This window comes from Canis lupus, chromosome 9, assembly GCF_003254725.2.
Source record: "Canis lupus dingo isolate Sandy chromosome 9, ASM325472v2, whole genome shotgun sequence".
Classification (NCBI taxonomy): Eukaryota; Metazoa; Chordata; class Mammalia; order Carnivora; family Canidae; genus Canis; species Canis lupus.
The window spans coordinates 35516675-35538969 of NC_064251.1; the positions used below are offsets into that span (position 1 = coordinate 35516675).

The window sequence follows — 22295 nt, forward strand, 5'->3', positions numbered from 1 at the left end:
AAGTATTCTCTGCACCCAACGTGGGGTTCAAATTCACATCCCAGACCAAGAATCATATACTCTTCTGACTGAGCCAGCCCAGGTGCCTCAAGGATACTATTTTTTTTTAACATAGTGAGCACTTTACATAGTTATTATTACTGTTTACTTCTAATTATAACTTTGTATGATGGATATTTTTCCCTCTTATTAATAAGGAAATGGGCTCTGAGTGGTTATAAATAACTCATTTATATAATTTCTACTTTAGTTTTTTTTCATTGAAAGGGTATTATACTATATGTAGTCGTTTTATACTTTTCATTTATTATGTTACCAATATTATTATGTGTTGCTGAATATTATTCATTTTGGCTGCTGTATGTTATTCCATTGGGAATTATTAATCCATTTACCATCGATGAACATTTGGGGGCAGCCCGGGTGGCTCGGCGTTTTAGCGCCACCTTCCGCCCAGGGTGTGATCCTGGAGACGCAGGATCGAGTCCCATGTCGGGCTCCATGCATGGAGCCTGCTTCTCTGCCTGTGTCTCTGCCTCTCTCTGTGTGTGTCTCTCATGGATAAATAAATAAAATCTTAAAAAAAAGAAAAAAAAGAAAGAAAGAAAAGAATGGGCAGCCCGGGTGGCTCAGCGGTTTAGCGCCACCTTCAGCCCAGGGCGTGACCCTGGAGACCGGGGATTGAGTCCCACGTCGGGCTCCCCGCATGCAACCTGCTTTTCCTCTGCCTGCGTCTCTGCCTCTCTCTCTCTGTGTCTCATGTCTGTGTCTCTCATGAATAAATAAATAAATGAATAAAATCAGAAAGGAAAAGAAAGAGAGAGAAAGAGGAGAAAAGCAAAGAAAAGCAAAGCAAAAAGAAAAGAAAAGAGAAAGAAAAGAAAAGAAAGAAAAGAAAAGAAAAGAAAAGAAAAGAAAAGAAAAGAAAAGAAAAAGATAATTTTGTCTAGGACCAAATTTGGGCAAATTCTTACCTGTCAAACTGCTCACTGCCATCGCCCCACCCCCATATCTTGGTGGTGCAGTTTAGTATTAATTTTACAGAGGTATGAATGCTATACTGATGACTGAAAGAAATATTCCTTTCCAGAGGGCTCTAGCCTTAATGTAACTAGGAAGTAGCCCAGCTAAGTATAATACCCTAAGTATACCCTTGGCCTTTGGTATTTTTAGTACAGTATGTCATTGTATGACAGTCCTAAGATCGCAGAGAGAATGTAAGCTCTACCTTCAAAATTTACTGGGAATTTATAAGTAAATAGATCCCTTTCTTTTCTAATTATTATTAGAAATAATAATTGGTAGATTTATTACTTGGACAGTTCTGGAAAGCAATCGCTAATGGCATTAGTTTTTTTTGTTTGTTTGTTTGTTTTTTAATGATAGTCACACAGAGAGAGAGAGAGAAAGAGAGGCAGAGACACAGGCAAAGGGAGAAGCAGGCTCCATGCACCCGGAGCCCGACGTGGGATTCGATCCCGGTGTGGGATTCCATCCCGGGTCTCCAGGATTGCGCCCTGGGCCAAAGGCAGGCGCCAAACCGCTGCGCCACCCAGCGATCCCTAATGTCATTAGGTTTAAGGAAAGGTATCTCTGTTATCTTTTCCTAAATCAAAGGGTTTGTCTAGTTATATACGGAAACCTGAACAGATGTAATGAATCAGTTTTGTAATCTGAGAGATGTTAGAATACAGATAATAGTCTTGAGAAAAAGCCTTTTGGTTTATGGTATGTTTTGTAGAGGGACAGAGAAAGGTTCTGGGAAAAAAAAAAAAAAAACAACTAGGCATGTAATAGAGTTTTGAACTATTTGGTGTCTTAGGTTGAAATAAGTAAGGGAACAGAACCAAACAAAGAGAGAACTTCAGAGCTTGCTTACTGCTTGCTTGCTTTATAAAGTTTTATTTATTTATTTATTTATTTATTTATTTATTTATTTATTTATTTATTTATGAGAGACACAGAGAGAGAGGCAGAGACACCCGCAGAGGGACAAGCAAGGTCTATACAGGAAGCCTGATGTAGAACTTGATCCTGGGACTCCAGGATCACTCCCTGGGCCGAAGGCAGGCGCTAAACTGCTGAGCCACCCAGGGATCCCCAAGTTTAGAGCTTTAAAGGCATTATATTTGTTTCATTTTTTTTAAAATAAGATTTTAAATGAATTTTTATTTTAAACTTTCTCCAATGAGAGAGACCTGGACATATTTCTTAAAGAGCATGACCAAGTCTAACCTTAAAATCATGATTAAAATGACATGTTCCAGTTTTCTCACCAAATAGAGGATGAGAATTCCCAGAAAATAACATTAAGCATATGACTTGTAACAAACCATATGCAGAACATTGGCTCATTGTCAGGTTGCCAGGGTCTTATTGGAAGACAAAGTCCCTAGTTTTACCACACAGGAAAGTTTCCATAACTCAATCATTGAACTTGGGGGAGGGGGTTGGCTGGAGCAGGGACTTTTTACCAGATACAGAATGTTCCATACTCTGCTGTCTCCTGTTTCTGAGTTAACTTGATGTTTGACCTCAGAGTGGACTTGCCTGTGGCAAGAGAGATCGTTTTAACCAGTGAGTAATTAAGTGCTTGAATCTTAACAATGTTTCTTGTTCCTTACTCTGTAACAAGTGGTCAGAATGAGCTATGTTTGCCTGGACTTTATTCTACAGAAAGAAGATCTATTCTTTCATTTTAAAATATAAAATGGTTAATGTAGTTGATTCTTTTTTACTTTGATCATTAATAAAATAATCAGAAAAAGTTATGGAAGTATAGAATACAAATATTTGTATTAACTGAAGAAAGATACTCTAAGTTTTTTGTTTTTTTTAAAGATTTCGTTTATTTATTCATAGAGACACAGAGAGAGAGAGAGAAAGAGGCAGAGACACAGGCAGAGGGAGAAGCAGGCTCCATGCAGGGAACCTGACGTGGGACTCGATCCCTGGTCTCCAGGATCACACCCCAGGCTACAGACCCTGCTAAACCCCTGCGTCCAGCAGGGCTGCCTGATACACTAAGTTTTAACACCCTAGCTGCTGAGACTCAGTCGTATACACTAACTTTAGCATAATCTGCAGTTTAGGTGGAAAACTCCTGCCTTTTCATATCCTCTTCCTATAGTTTCTTATTTTCTCTTTTGACACTTTAACTCTTCTATATTTTTGTTGGAGATATTGTGAGGCAGCATAGCTAACGGATAAAACAGAAACTCCGAAGTTAGACTATATGAGAAATTGTCATTGTACTGGAAGTTACTACTGCCCATAGTTATATAATAATAATGCCCACTCAACATTTCTGTAGAATGATGAAAACTAAAACTGAACTATATTGTATTACATAGAATTGTTGATTAAAGGAAAAGGTAGGTCAAGGTCATGTCTGACACATTTTAAGTGTTCTCTAAATATTTGTCGACTAAATGAATTAATTCATTATTAGGAGAGACGAGACGTCTGTATATTTTTAGGCTGAGGGAAAGACTCTAGTAAAGAACTAGAGATGAGGGATCCCTGGGTGGCACAGCGGTTTGGCGCCTGCCTTTGGCCCAGGGCGTGATCCTGGAGACCCGGGATCGAATCCCACGTCGGGCTCTCAGTGCATGGAGCCTGCTTCTCCCTCTGCCTATGTCTTTGCCTCTCTCTCTCTCTGTATGACTATCATAAATAAATAAAATAAAATAAAATAAATTAAAAATAAAAAAAGAACTAGAGATGGAAAATAGAAATGGGGATCCCTGGGTGGCGCAGCGGTTTAGCGCCTGTCTTTGGCCCAGGGCGTGATCCTGGAGACCCGGGATCGAATCCCACATCGGGCTCCCGGTGCATGGAGCCTGCTTCTCCCTCTGCCTGTGTCTCTGCCTCTCTCTCTCTCTCTCTCTGTGACTATCATAAATAAATAAAAAATTAAAAAAAAAAAAGAAAATAGAAATGAAAAAAGGAAAGGATGTGGATTGGAAATTAACATTTAGTAAGAACCTGCTAGGCAAGGGGATCCCTGGGTGGCTCAGCAGTTTAGTGCTGGCCTTCGGCCCCGGCCATGATCCTGGAGTCCCGGGATCGAGTCCCACATTGGACTCCCTGCATGGAGCCTGCTTCTCCCTCTGCCTGTGTCTCTTCCTCTCTCTCTCTCTCTCTCTGTGTCTCTCATGAATAAATAAAATCTTAAAAAAAAAAAAAAAAGAACATGCTAGGCCAGGTGCTTTACATACATTTTATTGCATATGCGTAATAAAACCTGTAAGGTACTGTCGCTGTGTAGATGGGGAATCTGAAACACACAGAGAAGTTAAATTCATGTAAATGCAAGAGATGGAGATAGGATCCAAGAGGTAAGATCAAAAGCCTAAGTAGATTGATTATTTTCTTTAACAATTTCTTCCTTCAAATCTGGAGTAAAGATTCCGGGATCTTTTGAAATAGGAAAGAGGAATGTTGAGGGAATGCTATAGAAAGCAGTGAAGTAATCTACTTGAATTTGTAGTTTTGGACAAGAGCACTAATTTCAAATGCCTATTGTGTGAATTTGATAAGGACTCAGCGTGAATTCTTTCTGTCCATTCCTTTTTACATGTATATTCACCTTGTTTAGCTGTAACTAGTTGCTGCAGGTGTTACTTTGAGGGAGAAATCTACTGGCCTTTGTACTGTAGGTTTTTTTTTTTTTTTTAAGATTTTATTTATTTATTCATGAGAGACACAGAGAGAGAGACAGAGACAGAGAGAGACAGGCAGAGAAGCGGGCTCCTCGCAGGGAGCCCGATGCAGGACTCAATCCCAGATCCTGGGATCACGCCCTGTGCCGAAGGCAGACGCTCAACCGCTGAGCCATCCAGGTGTCCCCGTACTGTAGGTTTAAATGCATTTTCTTTTTAATTCTCTCTCATCACCCTTCTAGGTTAAGTTCATTAAGGACACAGATCACAACATTTTTCTTAGTTATCTACTGCATTTAGTGATTTTCTGCCTAACTAATGTCGGAATAATTATATTGTTCTTAGATGAGATTGAATTCTGATCTCTTTTTTTTTTTTGCCCACACACCATCATGCCATTTTGAATGACTAAAGGTCAGTAAGTTTTTATGCCCTTTCACCATGAATTTAAAATTCTACAAACTCAGGACACCCCGGTTGCTCAGTTGTTGAGCATCTGCCTTTGGGTCGTGATCCCGGGGTCCTGGGATCCACTCCCACATTGGGCTCCTTGCAGAGAGCCTGCTTCTCCCTCTGCCTGTGTCTCTGCCTCATTCTGTGTGTCTCTCATGAAAAAATAAATAAAATCTTTAAAAAAATTAAAATAAAATAAAATTCTATAAACTCTTCTTTATTCTTGTCCTTGGATATATGTGTCCCTGTTGCTGATTTCATCCTTAGAACACAGTGGGTCTTCAAGCCAGACACAGATTTATTACTGTATAAAGCTGCTACCGGTTTGCCATTTTCTAGAACTGGAATCATTTGAGTTTTTACAGGGTATTGTTTTGGCAGCCAGTCGCTTAGGTTCTTATAGACCACTCCTTTAGCTCTGGCTTCATTCATTAACATAAATGCCTGCTTGGCTCCTGCTGTTCAAGTCTACATTCTGATTTGAAGTTTTGTTTTCAAAAATGTCCCTTTAGTGATTGCATAATTCAAAGAGTAGCTGCTAATTATAAGGAGATTTTACCTCCATTCCGACTTTGATAGAAAACAATTCTAAATGTTCAAAAGCAAGAGCAATTGCAAATTCTTTTTTTAAAAGACGTCTGTGATGGAAATATGTTGTGAGCCAATAGCAACAATACACCTGATGTTTCTAGATAAAGCAGTGGTCTTCCTTCTACCCAGCTGCTTAGAAACTGATGGTGTCATATGTTTATAATACCACTGAGCACACAATGGACCAACGTTGAGTACAAAAGAGGTTTTAATCATTTGAAAGAGACACAGATGTGTATGAAATTCAAGATGTTTTAATTCCAAATCCTGAGGTTGAATCACCATGAATTTCAGACAGTGCCGGAGATTATCAACCCAAACTTTTGTATCTGAGGAAGCCCTGGATTTGTTAATGTAGTACATAATTTTCATTTTGGCTTTATTTTCTGTTGGGTACTCTTTCTTTCAAGATCCTAAGATATAAAGGAATTTGGCTTGGGTGGGCTACCACATTTCAGATCCAAAAGCAAGTAGAATACATCGTTAACAATTTTTTCTTGTAATATTAGCTTCAAAGATTCAGATTCTCCATTCAGTTATGTGGGAAAATTAATAACCCTTTCATTCCAGTCTTACAGAATTATGGGATCCCATTTTTATTAGGTTAAATATATAAGTTGATTTGCAATTAGCACCAGTTCATTTACTTGTCATATTCCTGGGTTAATTAAGTACCAATTTGTTTCTTTTTTTCTTTCTCTAATCTCTGAGAACTGGAAGGCTATAAATATTAATGAAGGTCAGCACGATGGCCTTTAGCTTCTTCAGAATGATTGCATGATAAACTACACTCCTCCTTCCTCTCTTCTCCAGAACAATCTACCTTATGAGGAGACAGTTTCATTTGGAGGGCAATCTATCATTGTTGAATCAGGCCTGGAGTCTGAGATCCATTCTGAGTCACTATGAATAGAGCTCTAGTATTGGTTGGGCCCCAGGGAAACTGGTGGTTAAATACTGTGAGAATCTTTATCAGACAGGAAATGACAACTCATTAAAATACTAACCGTTAAGCCTGTTTAGATCACTGCGTGGGGGGTGGGGGGGGGGGTGACGGACAACTTAACTCTGTAGTGTTTGACTAAAATGTGCACATTTCTGGAAACAAGATTATAAGACTGTTACCAAGAAAGGGAATTAATTGCTAGAGCGCCTTGCTGGCTTAGGCAGTGGAGCATGAGACTCTTGATCTTCAGAGTCATGTTTGAGCACCATTTTGGGGGTAGAATTTACTTTAAAAAAAAAAAAAGTTAAAAATTAAAAAATTTAAAAGGAATTGCAGGACACCTGGGTGGCTCAGTAGTTGAGCAGTTGAGTGTCTGCCTTTGGCCCAGGGCATGATCCTGGAGTCCTGGGATTGAGTTCCACATCAGGCTCCCTTCATTGGAGCCTGCTTCTCTCTCTGCCTGTGTCTCTGCCTCTTCTGTGTGTCTCTTATTAATGAATAAATAAAATCTTAAAAAAAAAAAAAAAAAAAAGGAATTGCTAGTCCCATCATCTTCTTGAACTTTCAGCATGCTATCGTTGCCTCTTATGTACAGAAGACAATACCAGCCTGTAAAGGGGGAGTGGGATGGGAAAGAGCTTTTACTTTATCCCTGAACATATATCCTACTAGTGCCTTCATTGTAAAATTCAGTCTCTTTAGCAGAAGAATCTGTTGGCTTGAGTCTAAGAGACAATTTTCCATATAATAATAGGGCTCTCTACTCCTATCCTTCTAGGCCAAATTTCAGTTGATAGAATTCCCTGGAGTTACAGGATAAATCTGATTTATTGATTTATATATGGTGATCCTCACCCAATCAAGAAAATTCTGAAGACCCTGATATTCATTTGAAATATAATTATGTTCTAACTGAGGGCACAGGGTTTCAGTCTCTCAAGGTTTGGCTATCTAGATTCTTAAAGACCATCTTTATAAATGACCATTAAGAAGTCTGAGCAAAAAAGACATCCAGTCTGCATCTTTGTAGAAATAGTTTTTTTTCTTTCTGATATATTACCCAACAGCACAGCATTGAATTGGTCTGCTAACTATACCTTTTTAGGAATAAGGTTAAAAAAAAAATTTCTTTTTAAGATTTTATTTATTCATGAGAGAGAGAGAGAGAGAGAGACAGAGAGAGAGAGAGGCAGAGACACAGGCAAAGGGAGAAGCAGGCTCCATGCAGGGAGCCCGATGCGGGACTTGATCCTGGGACTCCAGAATCACGCCCTGGGCTGAAGGCAGGCTCTAAACCGCTGAGCCACCCAGGGATCCCCAGGTAAAATGTTTATACCTCTTGAAGTTTAGCTTCATGGTCAAACAGTGGTCTCCACCATTGGAATGGGACTAAAGTAAAATAACTTTTTTTTTTTTTTTAGAACTTCTATTTATATTTACTTTCATCTTTGTTATTTTCTTTTTTGTGTATTTTTTGTTAGGGATATAACATTATAGTAGCACATAGATACACAGTTTATATGACTATATACATATGGAGGATGGCTCCCTCAGGCCACATGTCAGAAAATCACACCTCATGGAATACAAAAATGGGCTAGGGGAACAGTGGGAGTTCCACAATACAAAAGGGATTTACAGAGAGCCTTTTGCAATTGATTGTTTTTCCTGTGCCTCATTAATCAGATTTATAATTCCTAATTTTAACTAAACTAACCCTCATAAAACAGACAAGTGACTTTAAAAGTTTACTATAAAGAAACAGTTGAAGGAAGAGAGTAGTAATAGTATAGTCACAAGAAACCATAAAAAAGTTGTAGCATTAACATATAACCTGTTCCTAGTATACATGTCTATAGAAATCAGCAAACACATTTAGAAATTACTACTTTTAATCAGGACAAATGTGTAATATGCCTTGAAATATTCACTCATGATAGCACAATAGCCATCGTACTTAGTAAGACATTTAAAATTAAGAATTTTCGAGAGACCTTGGGTGGCTCAGCAGTTTAGCACCATTCGGCCCAGGACGTGATCCTGAAGTCCCGTGATCAAGTCCCACATCAGGCTCCCTGCATGGAGCCTGCTACTCCCTCTGCCTGTGTCTCTGCCTCTCTCTCTCTCTGTGTCTCTCATGAATAAATAAATAAATAAATAAAATATTTTTTTAAAATTAATTAAAATAAGAATTTTTTTAAATTTTAGCTTTATTTTATCCTTTTAAATTTGTATTTGTAAAAAAAATTTGTATTTGTGCATTTTACTATTTGCATATGTAAAAATACATATATCAAAAATGTTTACAGACCATTGGTCTAAGCTCCTCTAGCCTTAAAAGCCACTTTTTATGTTATCAAAAAGTACTAGGCATCATTAGTTTACTGCAAAAAATCTGTATAATGCTTTTGAATTCTAACTACAGTAGAATTGATTAAACCCTAACTTTTCTTTAATACTACCCTTGGCCTTAAGTTTATTCTAAAAACATTTTTCTTCCATTTACAAGCTATCAGAGATTTGACTAATCACCTCCTGAGAATATTATTTAGATATTATGATTAATCATCAGAGGGATGTTAAATAAATCAGCCTCAAAGCACAGCACAACCAGTGAAACGAGGATTGTTTTTTTTTTTAAAGGAAATTTATTTTTTTTTTAAGATTTTATTTATTTATTCATAGAGACAGAGAGAGAGAGGGGCAGAGACACAGGCAGAGGGAGAAGCAGGCACCATACAGAGAGCCTGACGTGGGACTCCAGGATCCCAGAGATCCTGGACGTGGGACTCCAGGATCCCGGGTCTCCAGGATCACGCCCTGGGCTGCAGGCAGTGCTAAACCGCTGCACCACCCGGGCTGCCCTGAAACGGGGATTAAAAAAAACAAAAAACAAAAAAACATTGTGCCTATAATTTTTTCTAAGAAAGATAAAGGCTTATTACCCTATAGCCTTACTAGGAACTGATGTCAGTATGTTTTCTTTCTTTCTTTCTTTTTATGATTTTATTTATTTATTCATGAGAGACAGAGAGAGAGAGAGGCAGAGACACAGGAGAGGGAGACGCAGGCTCCATGCAAAGGAGCCCGACATGGGACTTGATCCCGGATCTCCAGAATCACCACCTGGGCGGAAGGCAGACGCTTTAACCACTGAGCCACCCAGGCATCCCCAGACAGTATGTTTTCAAGAAAGCCATTGTAATCTACACGCATTAATGCTAAGATCCTCAAAAAAGTGGTTAAGAATGGAACAGAGCCTATATTAAATAAAACATTTACTTTATTCATACCCACTTAATTCCTTATTTTAACTGCTTAACCTTTATATAAGACAGCTCTGTGTAAGTAGGTCTAAACAACAGGACACATCAATTTTTTTTAAGTTCATATTATTTCTGTTATTAAACACTGTGCCCAACTTTTATGGTGGCACAAAGTAACAATAAAAACAAAAAAATAAGCTGGCTGGAAAAATCCAAACAGAATCATGAATAGGAAAATTTCAGGTTTTCTAATGACAAGTCTTAGTTTGATGACTGACCATGATGGAGAAGAAATTGAAAGTAAATCAAAAGGTGTGTTTTTTATATCTGTTGAACCAGTTTATTTGAGAGTTAATTTCAAAGAAGTCCCTTGAAAACAGGAATAATAATGACTGATAAATTTTTGGAATGGGTGTGAGCCCAGGAATAACCAACAAAATGAAAATTTAAGCATTGTGAAAAATAATCATACCACCCACTCTGTGCAACCTCTGCTGATTGTGATGCTTCCTCTGGAAGATTTTCTGGCTTTTGTGGGTACAAAGAATAATGGAGACCTTTATATACAATGAGTCAGTATGGGGAGAGTTTAAAATATAGATTTCTTATCAGATAAATGGTTTTCAGAAGCAGAGTCACATGTGTATTAAACACTATAGAAAAATAATATAGATTTTGTTTGCATATTGGTCAGGGACCTTGACAGAATTTTACAAAGAAATTTGTCCTGTTTCTGTTTTAACACCTACCAGAATATATAAGCTTGACAAAATATTGTTCTCATGAAACCAACTTTCAAGTTCTGGATGGGTTTGGACTTACGTGTTTTTTTGTTTTTGTTTTTTGTTTTTTTCCCTCTTTTGTTTGGATTTTCTGAGGGTTTTTTTTCCTTTATTAAAATCAATAACAAAAATTCAAAAATTGTTAGAAATTTGTTTTTTAATGAGTTCTATATGCCAAGAAAATAAATATCAAGATAAATACTATTCACAAAGCTTTTTCTACCCACTATGTTGAGGGTCTACAGTAAGGAAAAGCATACGAGATCAATTTTGGTTTTTGTTTTTTATGTTGTTTGTTTTTTTAAGGCTTTCTTGCTTAGAAAAGGTGGCTGCTGACAAAGCTAGTTTAAACATATTTAAGACCAACAGTTGACTGAAAAATAGTTTTGTCTGTGTTTGTTCCCTTCCAACTTTATGTTCTTCTATATCACAAAACTGTAATATTTTGAACTTAATCTGCACCTAATGGCAGATGGAGTACTCATTCAGCTACCGGTTGAGATGAGTCTTTGGCCAGGTGCACACACAGGGCACTCTGAATTTAATGGCTTTCAAAGAATGGCATTGCAGCTATTTCCTAAGCCAACTGCAAAAAACCACTGAGATGGAATGCAAGTTATTCTTCCCACTCCCCACATATGTACCTTAAATCAATCTTAAATGTCAGAATGGACTCTTCTGTCTGCGGCTTGAAAATAACTTGAGGGATGAGGTCATAGGCTGGTTATTATTGTTTGCCTTAAATGCATGTAAAGAGTGACAAATGTAATCACAATTTTTATGTAGTCCATTACTAAAATAACTTTAGTGTTAATTAAGGAAGCTCTAGGGATGCCTAGGTGGCTCAGTGGTTGAGCATCTGCCTTCCTCTCAGGGCGTGATCCCAGATCTGGGGATCAAGTCCCACATCGGGCTCCCTGTGAGGAGCCTGCTTCTCCCTCTGCCTGTGTCTCTGCCTCTCTCTGTGTGTTTCTCATGAATATATAAATTTAAAACATTTTTTTAAATTTATTTTAAAAATTAAGGAAACTCTAGTTTAAGTGTGCTTTGTATAAACTGAGGCAACTGTGGCCTAAGCCATTGTTTGTAGAGATAGAGCAATGAAAATAAAACTAAAATTTTGATGAATATATAAAAATTAAGAGGATCTGACAAATAGTTATGTAACTTAATACCTGTATGTTCATTTTTTCAGATTTATTAGATCATGTGACATTTTTTCATGATAGTTTTGGTTAATATATTGCAATAAAAACTTTTAACTTGGGATGCCTGGGTGCCTCAGTGGTTGACAGTCTACCTTTGGCTCAGGGCGTGATCCTGGAGTCCCAGGATCGAGTCCCACATCAGGCTTCCTGCATGGAGCCTGCTTCTCCCTCTGCCTATGTCCCTGCCCCTCTCTCTGTGTGTATCTCTCATGAATAAATAAATAAAATATTTAGGAAAAAAAAAAACTTTTAACTTCTCCGTTTTCAGCTATTTTCCTGGTCTCTTACGAGAAACAACACCAAGACATATCCCACCCCACCAAAAACTATTCAAAGCATGTAACACTATAGTCCCTTGATAGTATTAATCGTAGCATTAGCCCAAGATAACTGAAAATTGCGCATCACTAAATGTAAATGTAAGGGTGCCTGGATGGCCCAGTTGGTTGAGTGTCTGCCTTTGGCTCAGGTCATGATCCTAGGGTCATGGGATGGAGGCCTACATCGGGTTCCCTGCTCAGAGGAGAGCCTGCTTCTCCCTCTCCCACTCCAACTGCTTGTGCTCCCCCTATCAAATAAATAAACTATTTTTCATAAATAGATAGATAGATAGATAGATAGATAGATAGATAGATAGATAGATAGATGATAGATTAGATAGATAGGTAGATAAATGTAAATGTGTAATGGCATATTCTCTATCAACTAGAGTGGAGCTCTTAGTGGACTTAACAATAACAATGGCAGTCATTTAATTTTTCAGATTATTTTGAAGGGAGTCTAGAATGATTGTTGCTAGTCCCTTCCTTACTCCCTTCAACCACAGCAACAAAAAAGTGGAACCTTTCTAACATTTGGGTTTTAGTTCTTCATTTTCTCTTTCAATAATGGCCCCAGAATGGAGCCCAAGAATGATTTGAGGGAAACTGTAAGCCAAATTTCTGCTCAACTCAAGTGTGAAGTTACAAGTCTGAAGAAAGAACAAGGCACATATATTGGAATCCAATTCTTAGAGGAAAAGAATTTTCAAGTCATTTCTTGTATAACCTAGCTATTCATTTCATTTCAGTCATTTCAGCTTTTATAAATAAAAGGGTTTTCTTAATCTTAAAAAAATATAATGCCTGGACTCTGGCTATTCTTCAGAGTTTATTTTTATTTATTTTTTTATTTATTCATGAGAGACACAGAGAGAGGCAGACATAGGCAGAGGGAGAAGCCGGCTCCCCATGGGGAGCCTGATGTGTGGGACGAGATTCCTGGACCCTGGGATCATGCATGACCTGAGCCAAAGGCAGATGCTCAACAACTGAGCCACCCAGACATCCTTTTCCTTGGGAGTTTATTATTTATTTATTTATTTATTTATTTATTTATTTATTTATTTATTTATTTTTAATTTTTTATTTTTTATTCCTTGGGAGTTTTTTTTTTTTTTTTTTTTTCCTTGGGAGTTTAAAACAATGACATAGGGTTGTGGGGTTTTGAGGGGGTTGTTTTTTTTGTTTTCTGAAGATTTTACCTATTTATTTGAGAGAGAGAGCTTGAGCACAAGCAGGGAGAGTGGTAGAGGGAGAGGTAGAAGCAGGCTCATGCTGGGTAGGGAGCCCTCCAGCTCTATCCCAGGGCTCCAGCTCAAAAGCAGATGTTTAGCCAACTGAGCCACCCATGCACCTTGGGTATTGTTATTAAGAGTAAATATGAAAAAAAAAAAAAGTGAATATGAGAGACGCCTGAGTGGCTCAGGGATTTAGCGCTTGCCTTCAGCCCAGGGCATGATTCTGGAGTCCCAAGACTGAGTCCCACATCGGGCTCCCTGCATGGAGCCTGCTTCTCTCCCTACTTATGTCTCTGCATCTCAATCTCTCTCTCTGTGTCTCTCATGAATAAGTAAATAAAATATTTTTTTTAAAAAAAGAGTGAATATTAATCAATATCCGAAGCAAGGTTCTTATAACTCCCATCTTCAAAGCCCATTTTTTACACATGTATTTTACTGGAATTCTTTTTTTATATTCACTTGGTTTGTTTCAGGTGTAAATGGATGAGCTACTTGCATTCCTTTATGCATTATGTAAGGAAAAGGAAATTTACCCAAGGAAAATTTCTATTTTAGAGAGGAAGTTTGGGAGAGTCTGGCTGGCTCAGTCAGAGTGTTTGACTCTTGATCTTAATGTCGTGAGCTTGAGCCCCAAGTTGGGTATAGAGATTACTTTAATTAATTAATTAATTGAGAAAGTTTGTCTTGTTGCCCTGTTGTAGTCAGAATCATTACTGATAAACAGCAACATAACTCAGACACAGCTCTTCTGGTTTACACCAGAATGGGTAGTAATGTAAAGGCACTTAGGGCAGCCCGGGTGGCTCAGCGGTTTGGCGCCGGCGGTTTGGCGCCGCCTTCAGCCCAGGGCCTGGTCCTGGAGATCAAGTCCCACATCGGGCTCCCTGCTTGGAGCCTGCTTCTTCCCCTGCCTCTCTCTCTCCCCTTCCCCCCCTCTCATGAGTAAATAAATAAAATCTTAAAAAAAAAAAAAAAGTCAATGAGAGAGACTGAGACTGTAGGTTAAGAGACTTTGCCCTCTTCCATCTTTCATGTCTGTCATATGGGTCTTAGGGTCTGGTCAGTGCAGCCATTGCCTCCACTACATGTGTCTATTCAGCCTTTTTTTCCCATATCCTGCAGTATATATGAAAGGAGCTTTTTGTACAGCTTCACCCCACACTGATCTCCTTTCTTTCTCCAATTCTTTGGACTGTGTCTTCTGTACCAAAAAATTTAGTATTGATTTGTAAATTCTTTTTTTCACAGATCCGTGTGTATGTGCGTGTGTGTGTGTGTGTGTGTACATGCACGCATGCCTGTGTGTTTTGAATCTCCATAAAGATTTTAAGTTCCTTGTGGGCATGAACTATTTCTTGCAATTTTTTAATTTTGTTTTCCCTTAACATTGATTACAATGTCAGGCACAAAATAAGGATTCCATTAAGTATTTGGTGGTTGATAGTTAACAGGATCAAAGAAAAGTGTCAGCCAGGAGTTATGTATGTGTTAGCTTCTGGTAAAGATAGTAGCAAAAAACTTATCTTCCTATGCTCCTCTGCTGTTTATTACAGAAAGCAGTAACTGGATTGTTCTAGAAAAGAGGAGGTGAAGTTAGCACTTAAAAGGGAGAGCATTAGGTGCTGTTGCAAATACCTATTGACATACCTCAGGAGATTGGGCTCTTCTACCTTTTAGCCCTATTATGGCAGATGAGAACATTTAAAAGATACAGAAAATAGAGATGTTTCCTAAATTGCCTCAAGTTACCATTTAAAAAAAAAAACAAAAAACGCCTGCAAGCATTTCTAAAACGGGATCTTGGTAGCTGGTTGCCAAACCGGTTTAACAGCACTGCCTCCACATACTCTGGGTGAGAGGGAGCTCCGAGCACATAAACTAATCAAAGATCACTATCCCAGTCATTTCAGAACAAGTTGTTTAGTAATGTACTGTAGTTTCTATGCAAACCATCTACCATAAACCACGAAGTGATTCAAAGTTCATAGTTCCTCCTTTGTTCCTTTGTTAATCACTGACTTCTGACTAGTGGGAGGTGCCTCCCAAATTTGCTAATGCATTCTTTTTGGATAAGGATGACGCACAGATTGTCCTAATAAGGACTTAGATTGAGAAAGGACCGCCCCCCTCTGAGAAGATGGGACAAGTCAGAGAGAGGGCGGGCAGTTTCTTTTTCAACTGGGGATGACACAAGCATAAGTCATTTCCTTATTAATCGGTTCAAACCAGTTCTTACAGGAACTGGTGGTGATAAATGTGGGACTTCTCAGAAGTCATTCATTTGATTCTTTGTGCCACCCCAGTGTGTAGCATCAGCTTAGCTGGCCTTACTCTGAGGATGAACTATTCTGCCAGAAGGGGCTCAGCTCCTACTTTCTCAAACATGTTGGTGGAAGAGATTTTTCTCCTATAAGGTGTTGTTTAAGGATGAATTTTATCCACTAAAAAGAGTTTGGAGGATTTGCCAACTCTGCTGATTACTGTACTTTTTTTTCTCTTCCTATCCAATCCCTGCTTTTTGAATCCAGGCGGTAAGTGGATTTTTCTTTAACAGTTTTCCTGCTTTTCTTCCTAAATGTATCTTTTTCCTTGGGTTATTGTACCCTGCTTCCAGTGCTGTCCCCGGCATAGGTCCATCTCTGCAGAAGCCATTCCAGGAATACCTGGAGGCCCAGCGGCAGAAGCTTCACCACAGAAGGGAAATGGGCACACAACAGGTGAGACTTGCCTCCGTTTTCTTCTCTTCCCTACCCTCACAGTTTCAGGCTGAAATTATGTTCACAGCACTCACTGGCATTTTTAGGCAAACAGAGAAGTTTGTTGTCAGTCTTCCTTAACTGAAGTAGAGGCTGTATTTACTTTCTCCTGGGAAGTTGTCTAAATCAGAAATGTAACTTCTGTTTTGTATCTATGTTCTCCCAAAAAACAAAGGTAGGGCTAATGGAAAATAATGGATCTGTTATGTAGAATGAGTTATTGCCTTGATCTTAAATGATTTATTAGCAAATATACTTCCCAAGTAAATTAAAAATTAAAATTTGTAGCATTCTATAGCATAAGAAAGTATTAGACTTAGGTCACCTGAATATCTCCTTTCATTTTGCCCAATTTTTCTTTTCAGAGATGGAAAAACAATCCTTTTTTTTTTTTTTTAATCAACTAAGGCTCTTTATATATCTGAACTTAAGAACTTTAACTTAAACTAAGCCTGCCTTTTCTGTAAACAGTTCTGTGGCAAAGGAAATGACTAGAAGAGAATGAGTAAGCAGTAACCTGAAATGGGAAACTTGAAGGAAGCATACTTGTTGGATTTTTTTTTTCTTTTTTTTTTTAATGTAGGTTCCACACCTAGTGTGGAGCCTGGTGCTGGGCTTGAACTCACCACTCTGAGATCATGACCTGAGCTGAAATCAGGAGTCAGGTGCTCAACCAACTGAGGCACGAAGGCGCCCCCATTGTTGTTTGGGGGGTTTTTTTTGATGGCCTTAGATCCTTTGTGACCCTTTGTTGCCCTCAGTTGACCAAACATGACTTCAGGAAAAGATAGCATATTTTTTTTAAAACTGCTCTCAATTCTGGAACAAGAATACTACGTAACAATCTTGACACTACTCTCTACAAGTATCTATATGGCAACTTACAGAATCTGATCAATTTTATTCTTACGTAGTAAAAGATAAGAGGCAACGTCACACTGCAGCTCATTTTAAAGTGTGTGAATCAACACTGACTTTACATCTAGCGAAGTGAAATCTTAATAATTGGCTATAAAAAGACCAGAATGTAGACTGCAAGGTACCTAGAGACTTAAGACTTCTTGTTTTCATTTAGACTTTATGTGCTCTAAGTTCTCATCATTTTCCTTAAATATTATAAATGATTGCCTTTTTACTGCTGAATTAATGAAACATTTCTCGTGGATTGTTCTGCATTTATTCTTGCAGGGAGAAAACTGGTTGTCCTGGATGTTTGAGAAGTTGGTCGTTGTAATGGTGTGTTACTTCATCCTGTCCATCATTAACTCCATGGCACAAAGTTATGCCAAACGAATGCAGCAGCGGTTGAACTCAGAGGAGAAAACTAAATAAGCAGGAAAAGGTTTTCGCGGCAGAAGTTAGAATGGATGGGTTCTGCCTTAAATTGGGAGGACTCCAAACCAGGAAGGAAAATTCCCTTTTCCAACCTGTATCAATTTAAAAAAAAATTTTTTTTTCCTGAGAGCAGTTTAGTCCATATTTTGCACTGACATACTTTTCATTTTCCTTTGGTTGTTAAGGTAAGGTATTCACCCTCAATTCAATCCAACTTCTATTTTATTAGGGTGGAATATGATGTTTAGCAGCAAACTTAACAGAAACTGGCCTTTTCTTTGTTACATTCAAAAGGCCAACATGGTACAATTAAAGAATTGCAGACACCAAAAAACTGTTCCAAGTATGTCGAATATGTCAAGCCATTTAGGCTTGTCAGAAATGACTCCTTTGGTTTTTTTTCTAAGTCATTAAAATGTATATAAATTATACTAGATTGGATAACAGTCTTGCATGTCTATCATGGTAAAATTTAATATGCCATCCTGCCCAACCCTTCCACTCCTACCTTTAAAAAAAAAAGGCCATTTTATGAAGCATTGCACACCCTCTTGGGAAACTGATCGTCAAATTTTGAAACAGTATGAAACAATTCTGGTTGGTGTCTCATGAATGAGCTGACACCATTTTTTTATTCTGTATATTTAGAATGAAGTCATGAACAAACTTTATAAAGACATCTTTGATCATTCCAAAATTGTGTCCGTTTTCTTGAGCGTTTTGATTTTTTGCTTTCTTTTAGCTACTACCAACTAAGGGTCAGCCTTGCCAGATCCACCTGCAACCATAATTTCTTAAGCCTTTCATTTATTTGCATGTAAGCCCCCACCAAGGCACTTTTTTGTTAGGCTGGAATTGGGCAGCTTGCTACACATTGCTGAGATGGCACCTTAAGAGATTTGCATAGCGAGGGGGTTGTGAAAAACAGGAGAAATGAAAGTGTACAGATTAAAGGGCACCAAAGAGAAATAACTCACTTTTTTCCAAAAAACTACACTCTCATATCTGTGTTAATTTTAGCTCAGCATGTACTCTGGTTTTGACAAATTTACGTTTATATGTAACCTAATTTTCTTGCCTTTCTTCAGTAAATGTTACGTTCTTTTGTGAATTTCTTTTGGAAGGTTTCTGGTTGAACTTGGCCATTTTGTTTTGCTTGGGAGGAAAATAAACAATTTCACTTTTTTTTCTTTAGGAATATTGTTTCTGACATTATGTTAAGAGTAGAATTGGGTTTAAATCTCAACAGGCCAGGAATGCCTGATGGTTTTATAAAATCCTGCCTAAATGTCTGCTTATTTTTGCCTACCGTCGTGACATCTCCATGGCTGTACCACCTTGTCGGGTAGCTTATCAGACTGATGTTGACTGTTGAATCTCATGGCAACAGCAGTCGATGGGCTGTCTGACATTTTGGTATCTTTCATCTGACCATCCATATCAAATATTCCCATTTAAACATTACCTAGCCTCATAGTTTATGGTCAAAAACTCTGGTCCTTATGTCTGGTGGCACTTTGAATCTTTTATGCCATGATGTTGCAGCAGTATTGAGAAGATTTTATGGAAAATTGGGATGGTCTCCATGACCATAACTAAATAAAGAAAGGACAAATAACCTGCCTTGTGGGTTCTGCAAAGGTTATTATTCTTAACGGTCGTTTTTTCTGCCCAGGGACCTTCTGGCAATGTGATTGTTCTTTATTTGAAAAGCAGTACCCAGATGCTCTATTTTAAATAGATTCATATTAACCAATATAAGTTTTTAGATTCGTTAGGATTAGCATAAATTGCTAAGTCAGCTTCCAGTTGTGTTTTCATCTCTTCCACCTGCATTTTATTTGGTGTTTGAAGAAAGGAAAGAGGAAATCAAATATGAATTGTACTATCTGAACTAAATCTTTAGAGTGTATAGGTAAATTTATTTCAGGGAAGTGTATTCAAAAAAGAAAAATGTTTCTTAGACTGAGGGTCCAAGTATTTAATACATTTGACTTAGGTTGATGTTTTTTTCACTTTGAAATGAATCTGTTTGGAATACAAATGAGAGCAGTTGTCCTCCTTCCCTCCACTAAGCATTCAGGTGTGACATGCTCGATAGTCCTGCTGGATTCCTGCTGGAGCAGAATGTCACCCTCTGTTCCACTGGTTGGTTGGTTCCTTCCACCAAAGTGGACACAATAACTACATGATCCCAAAGACAAACCTAGTTGGTTCCAGGTGATGGGACAGCAGAAAATGTGTAAGTGGATGGTTTGATATTACTGCAAATAAAAAAAAGGGTCTGGGAATTCTAATTCCGTCTACTTTGTTTAAGTGTCATTTTGTGCCTTAAATTTTCGTGGTACTTTATTATGTCTCAACTCTGGAGCAGTGCAGTACGAGATAATGGACTACATCAGCATTTTATACACTTACATACCAGGGAACATCTCCCTTCAAACAGTTTAATGCAGTGTAAGAAACTCGCTAGTGTTTGCTACACTATGTATAATCTGGAGTGTGGGGCTTGAAAGAAAGGGGGATTTTTACTTTCATCTGGATGATGGCCACCCTCATTCTCTAAAAATTGGAAAAAGATAAGGCTAGAGTGAAGTTTCTGAAGTACACTAGTTCCGTATCTGCAGTAGCAAGTGTTCCTGTATAAACAAGCTCAGCCTGTAATTTCCATTGCGCTGTATGCTAGCTGTAGCTTTAGCAGGACAGCATGAGGCTTGTCTTTCACAACTCAACAGTGATTGCTTCGAGTACAATTAATGCATTAAACTAATTGGAATAACCGGTTGACCTTTTGTACCCAGAGGTGAACTGTGTTTTGACTGACCCATGTGTAAAGAGCTCATAGGAGTTCCCAGCCTTTTATAGTGTCAAAAAGCCATATGTTTTCAGAACCATTTCCCTCCATGTGCAACAGTCTATGTTAATGGTGGTTTACAATTATGCCTCTAGTATAGGTGACCTTAAGGAACTCTTAAACTCTGAGCCCAGATTTCATCTGTAAAAAAACAGAAATAGCCAGGTTGTTCTAAGGCTTCAATAAAGATTTTTATTCATGAGCCACACAGAGAGGCAGTGAGAGAAACCGGCTCTATGCAGGGAGGACTCCAGGATCACGCCCTGGGCCAAAGGCAGACACTCTAACTACTGAGCCACCCAGGCTGCCCCACATGGAAGAATTTTATTAGAACATCACATTTACTCCAAAAACCTGTGTTCTTATTTACTTTATGAAGTAGGCTCTTCTCCCAGCATGGGGCTTGAACTCCTGACCCTGAGATGAAAGTTGCATCCTCTACAGACTGAGCCAGTCAGGCACCCTAACATACACTTTTTTTTTTTTTTAATTCATTCATGAGAGTGAGGGGCAGAGGGAGAAGCAGACTCCATGCAGGTATCCTGATGTGGGGCCCGATCCTGGGTCTCCAGGATCACACCCCAGGTTGCAGGCGGCACTAAACCACTGAGCCACCCGGGCTGCCCACACATTTTTAAATACTCTTAGCATGTATGCCCTTGTTATGGTGTAGATAGAGTCTGAAAATGTCAAACCCAAGATACAAATGAATAGAAAAGCAGAAATTAAAGAATCAGTTGACTTGGTAAAACCAAAACCTTGTTAAATGTAAAAATAAGCCCCCAGCTAGGCAACATAAAGTACAAAGCACAGATACACAAAGTTTACTATAAAATAATTGAAAATACTTTTCTAACATTAGCACCTTAAAATGTTGGTTTATTTATTATTTATGATAGTCACAGAGAGAAGCAGAGACACAGGCAGAGGGAGAAGCAGGCTCCCTGCACCAGGAGCCCGACGTGGGATTCGATCCTGGATCTCCAGGATCGCGCCCTGAGTCAAAGGCAGGTGCCAAACCACTGCGCCACCCAGGGATCCCTCCTAATTTATTTTTAAAAGGACATTAGTACTAAAAAAGTCGAAGGTAGAGGAAAAATAGAATATCCACTTTTAATACCTGGTTAGAAACACCTCATCTTGGGATGCCGTGGTGGCTCAGCAGTTTAGGGCCTGCCTTCAGCCCAGAGCATGATCCTGGAGTCCTGGGATTGAGTCCCATGTTGGGCTCCTTGCAGGGAGCCTGCATCTGTCTCTGCCTCTGTCTCTCATGAATAAAATAAAATCTTAAAAAAAAAAAAAAAAAAACTTCATCTAGAATATCCAATGAGGTTTGATGGGTATAAATAGTTAAAACAGTTAAGAAAAAAAAAAAATTTGTCATGCAAGACCTTCCTCAATAGACGTAAAAGTTTTATTTTTATTAGAAAAACAAAAAATTTGGTTTATTTTATTCATAGTTATTTAATGTGCTCACAAATAGTTAAAACAACTTAAGCGGGAATTTGGGTTTTTTTAAGTAGGCTCCACATCCAACGTGGGGCTCGAACTCACAATCCCTAGATCAGGAGTCTCATGCTTTACTGACTGAGCCAGCCAGACCCCCCAAAGCAAGAGTTTAATAGCCATTTGTGAAAGCCAAGAAACATTCCATTTGTAACTGACATTGATCAAAGCCTCTCTGGTATTCATAAAACATGGTAAGTGAAATGCTAAGCAAAACTGTTGCATCTGAAATGTTTGTTCCTTTATTTTCAAAGACAACGAGAAGAAAGCACATAATGTACTTGAAAATTCTAAAATCAATTGAGTCATTTGTGTCTGGTAGTCAGGGGATTAGATTCCTGCCCTTTTCAGCAAGGCCAGGAGTTCACCTGAG

General features: G+C 38.4%; 1 protein-coding gene across 7 annotated transcripts in view; it reads left to right on the forward strand.

Annotated features, from left to right (window-relative positions):
* VMP1 (vacuole membrane protein 1) overlaps nucleotides 1-19859 on the forward strand; it is a 144421-nt gene extending 124562 nt beyond the window's left edge. For all 7 annotated transcript variants that reach the window (XM_025440664.3, XM_049114166.1, XM_025440665.3 and 4 more), the window contains 2 exons: nucleotides 16086-16188; nucleotides 17416-19859. In XM_025440664.3, the coding sequence (XP_025296449.1) occupies nucleotides 16086-16188; nucleotides 17416-17559 (247 nt within the window). In that variant the 3' untranslated portion in view covers nucleotides 17560-19859. The remainder of the gene's footprint in view (nucleotides 1-16085; nucleotides 16189-17415) is intronic.
* Nucleotides 19860-22295: the final 2436 nt, after the last annotated feature.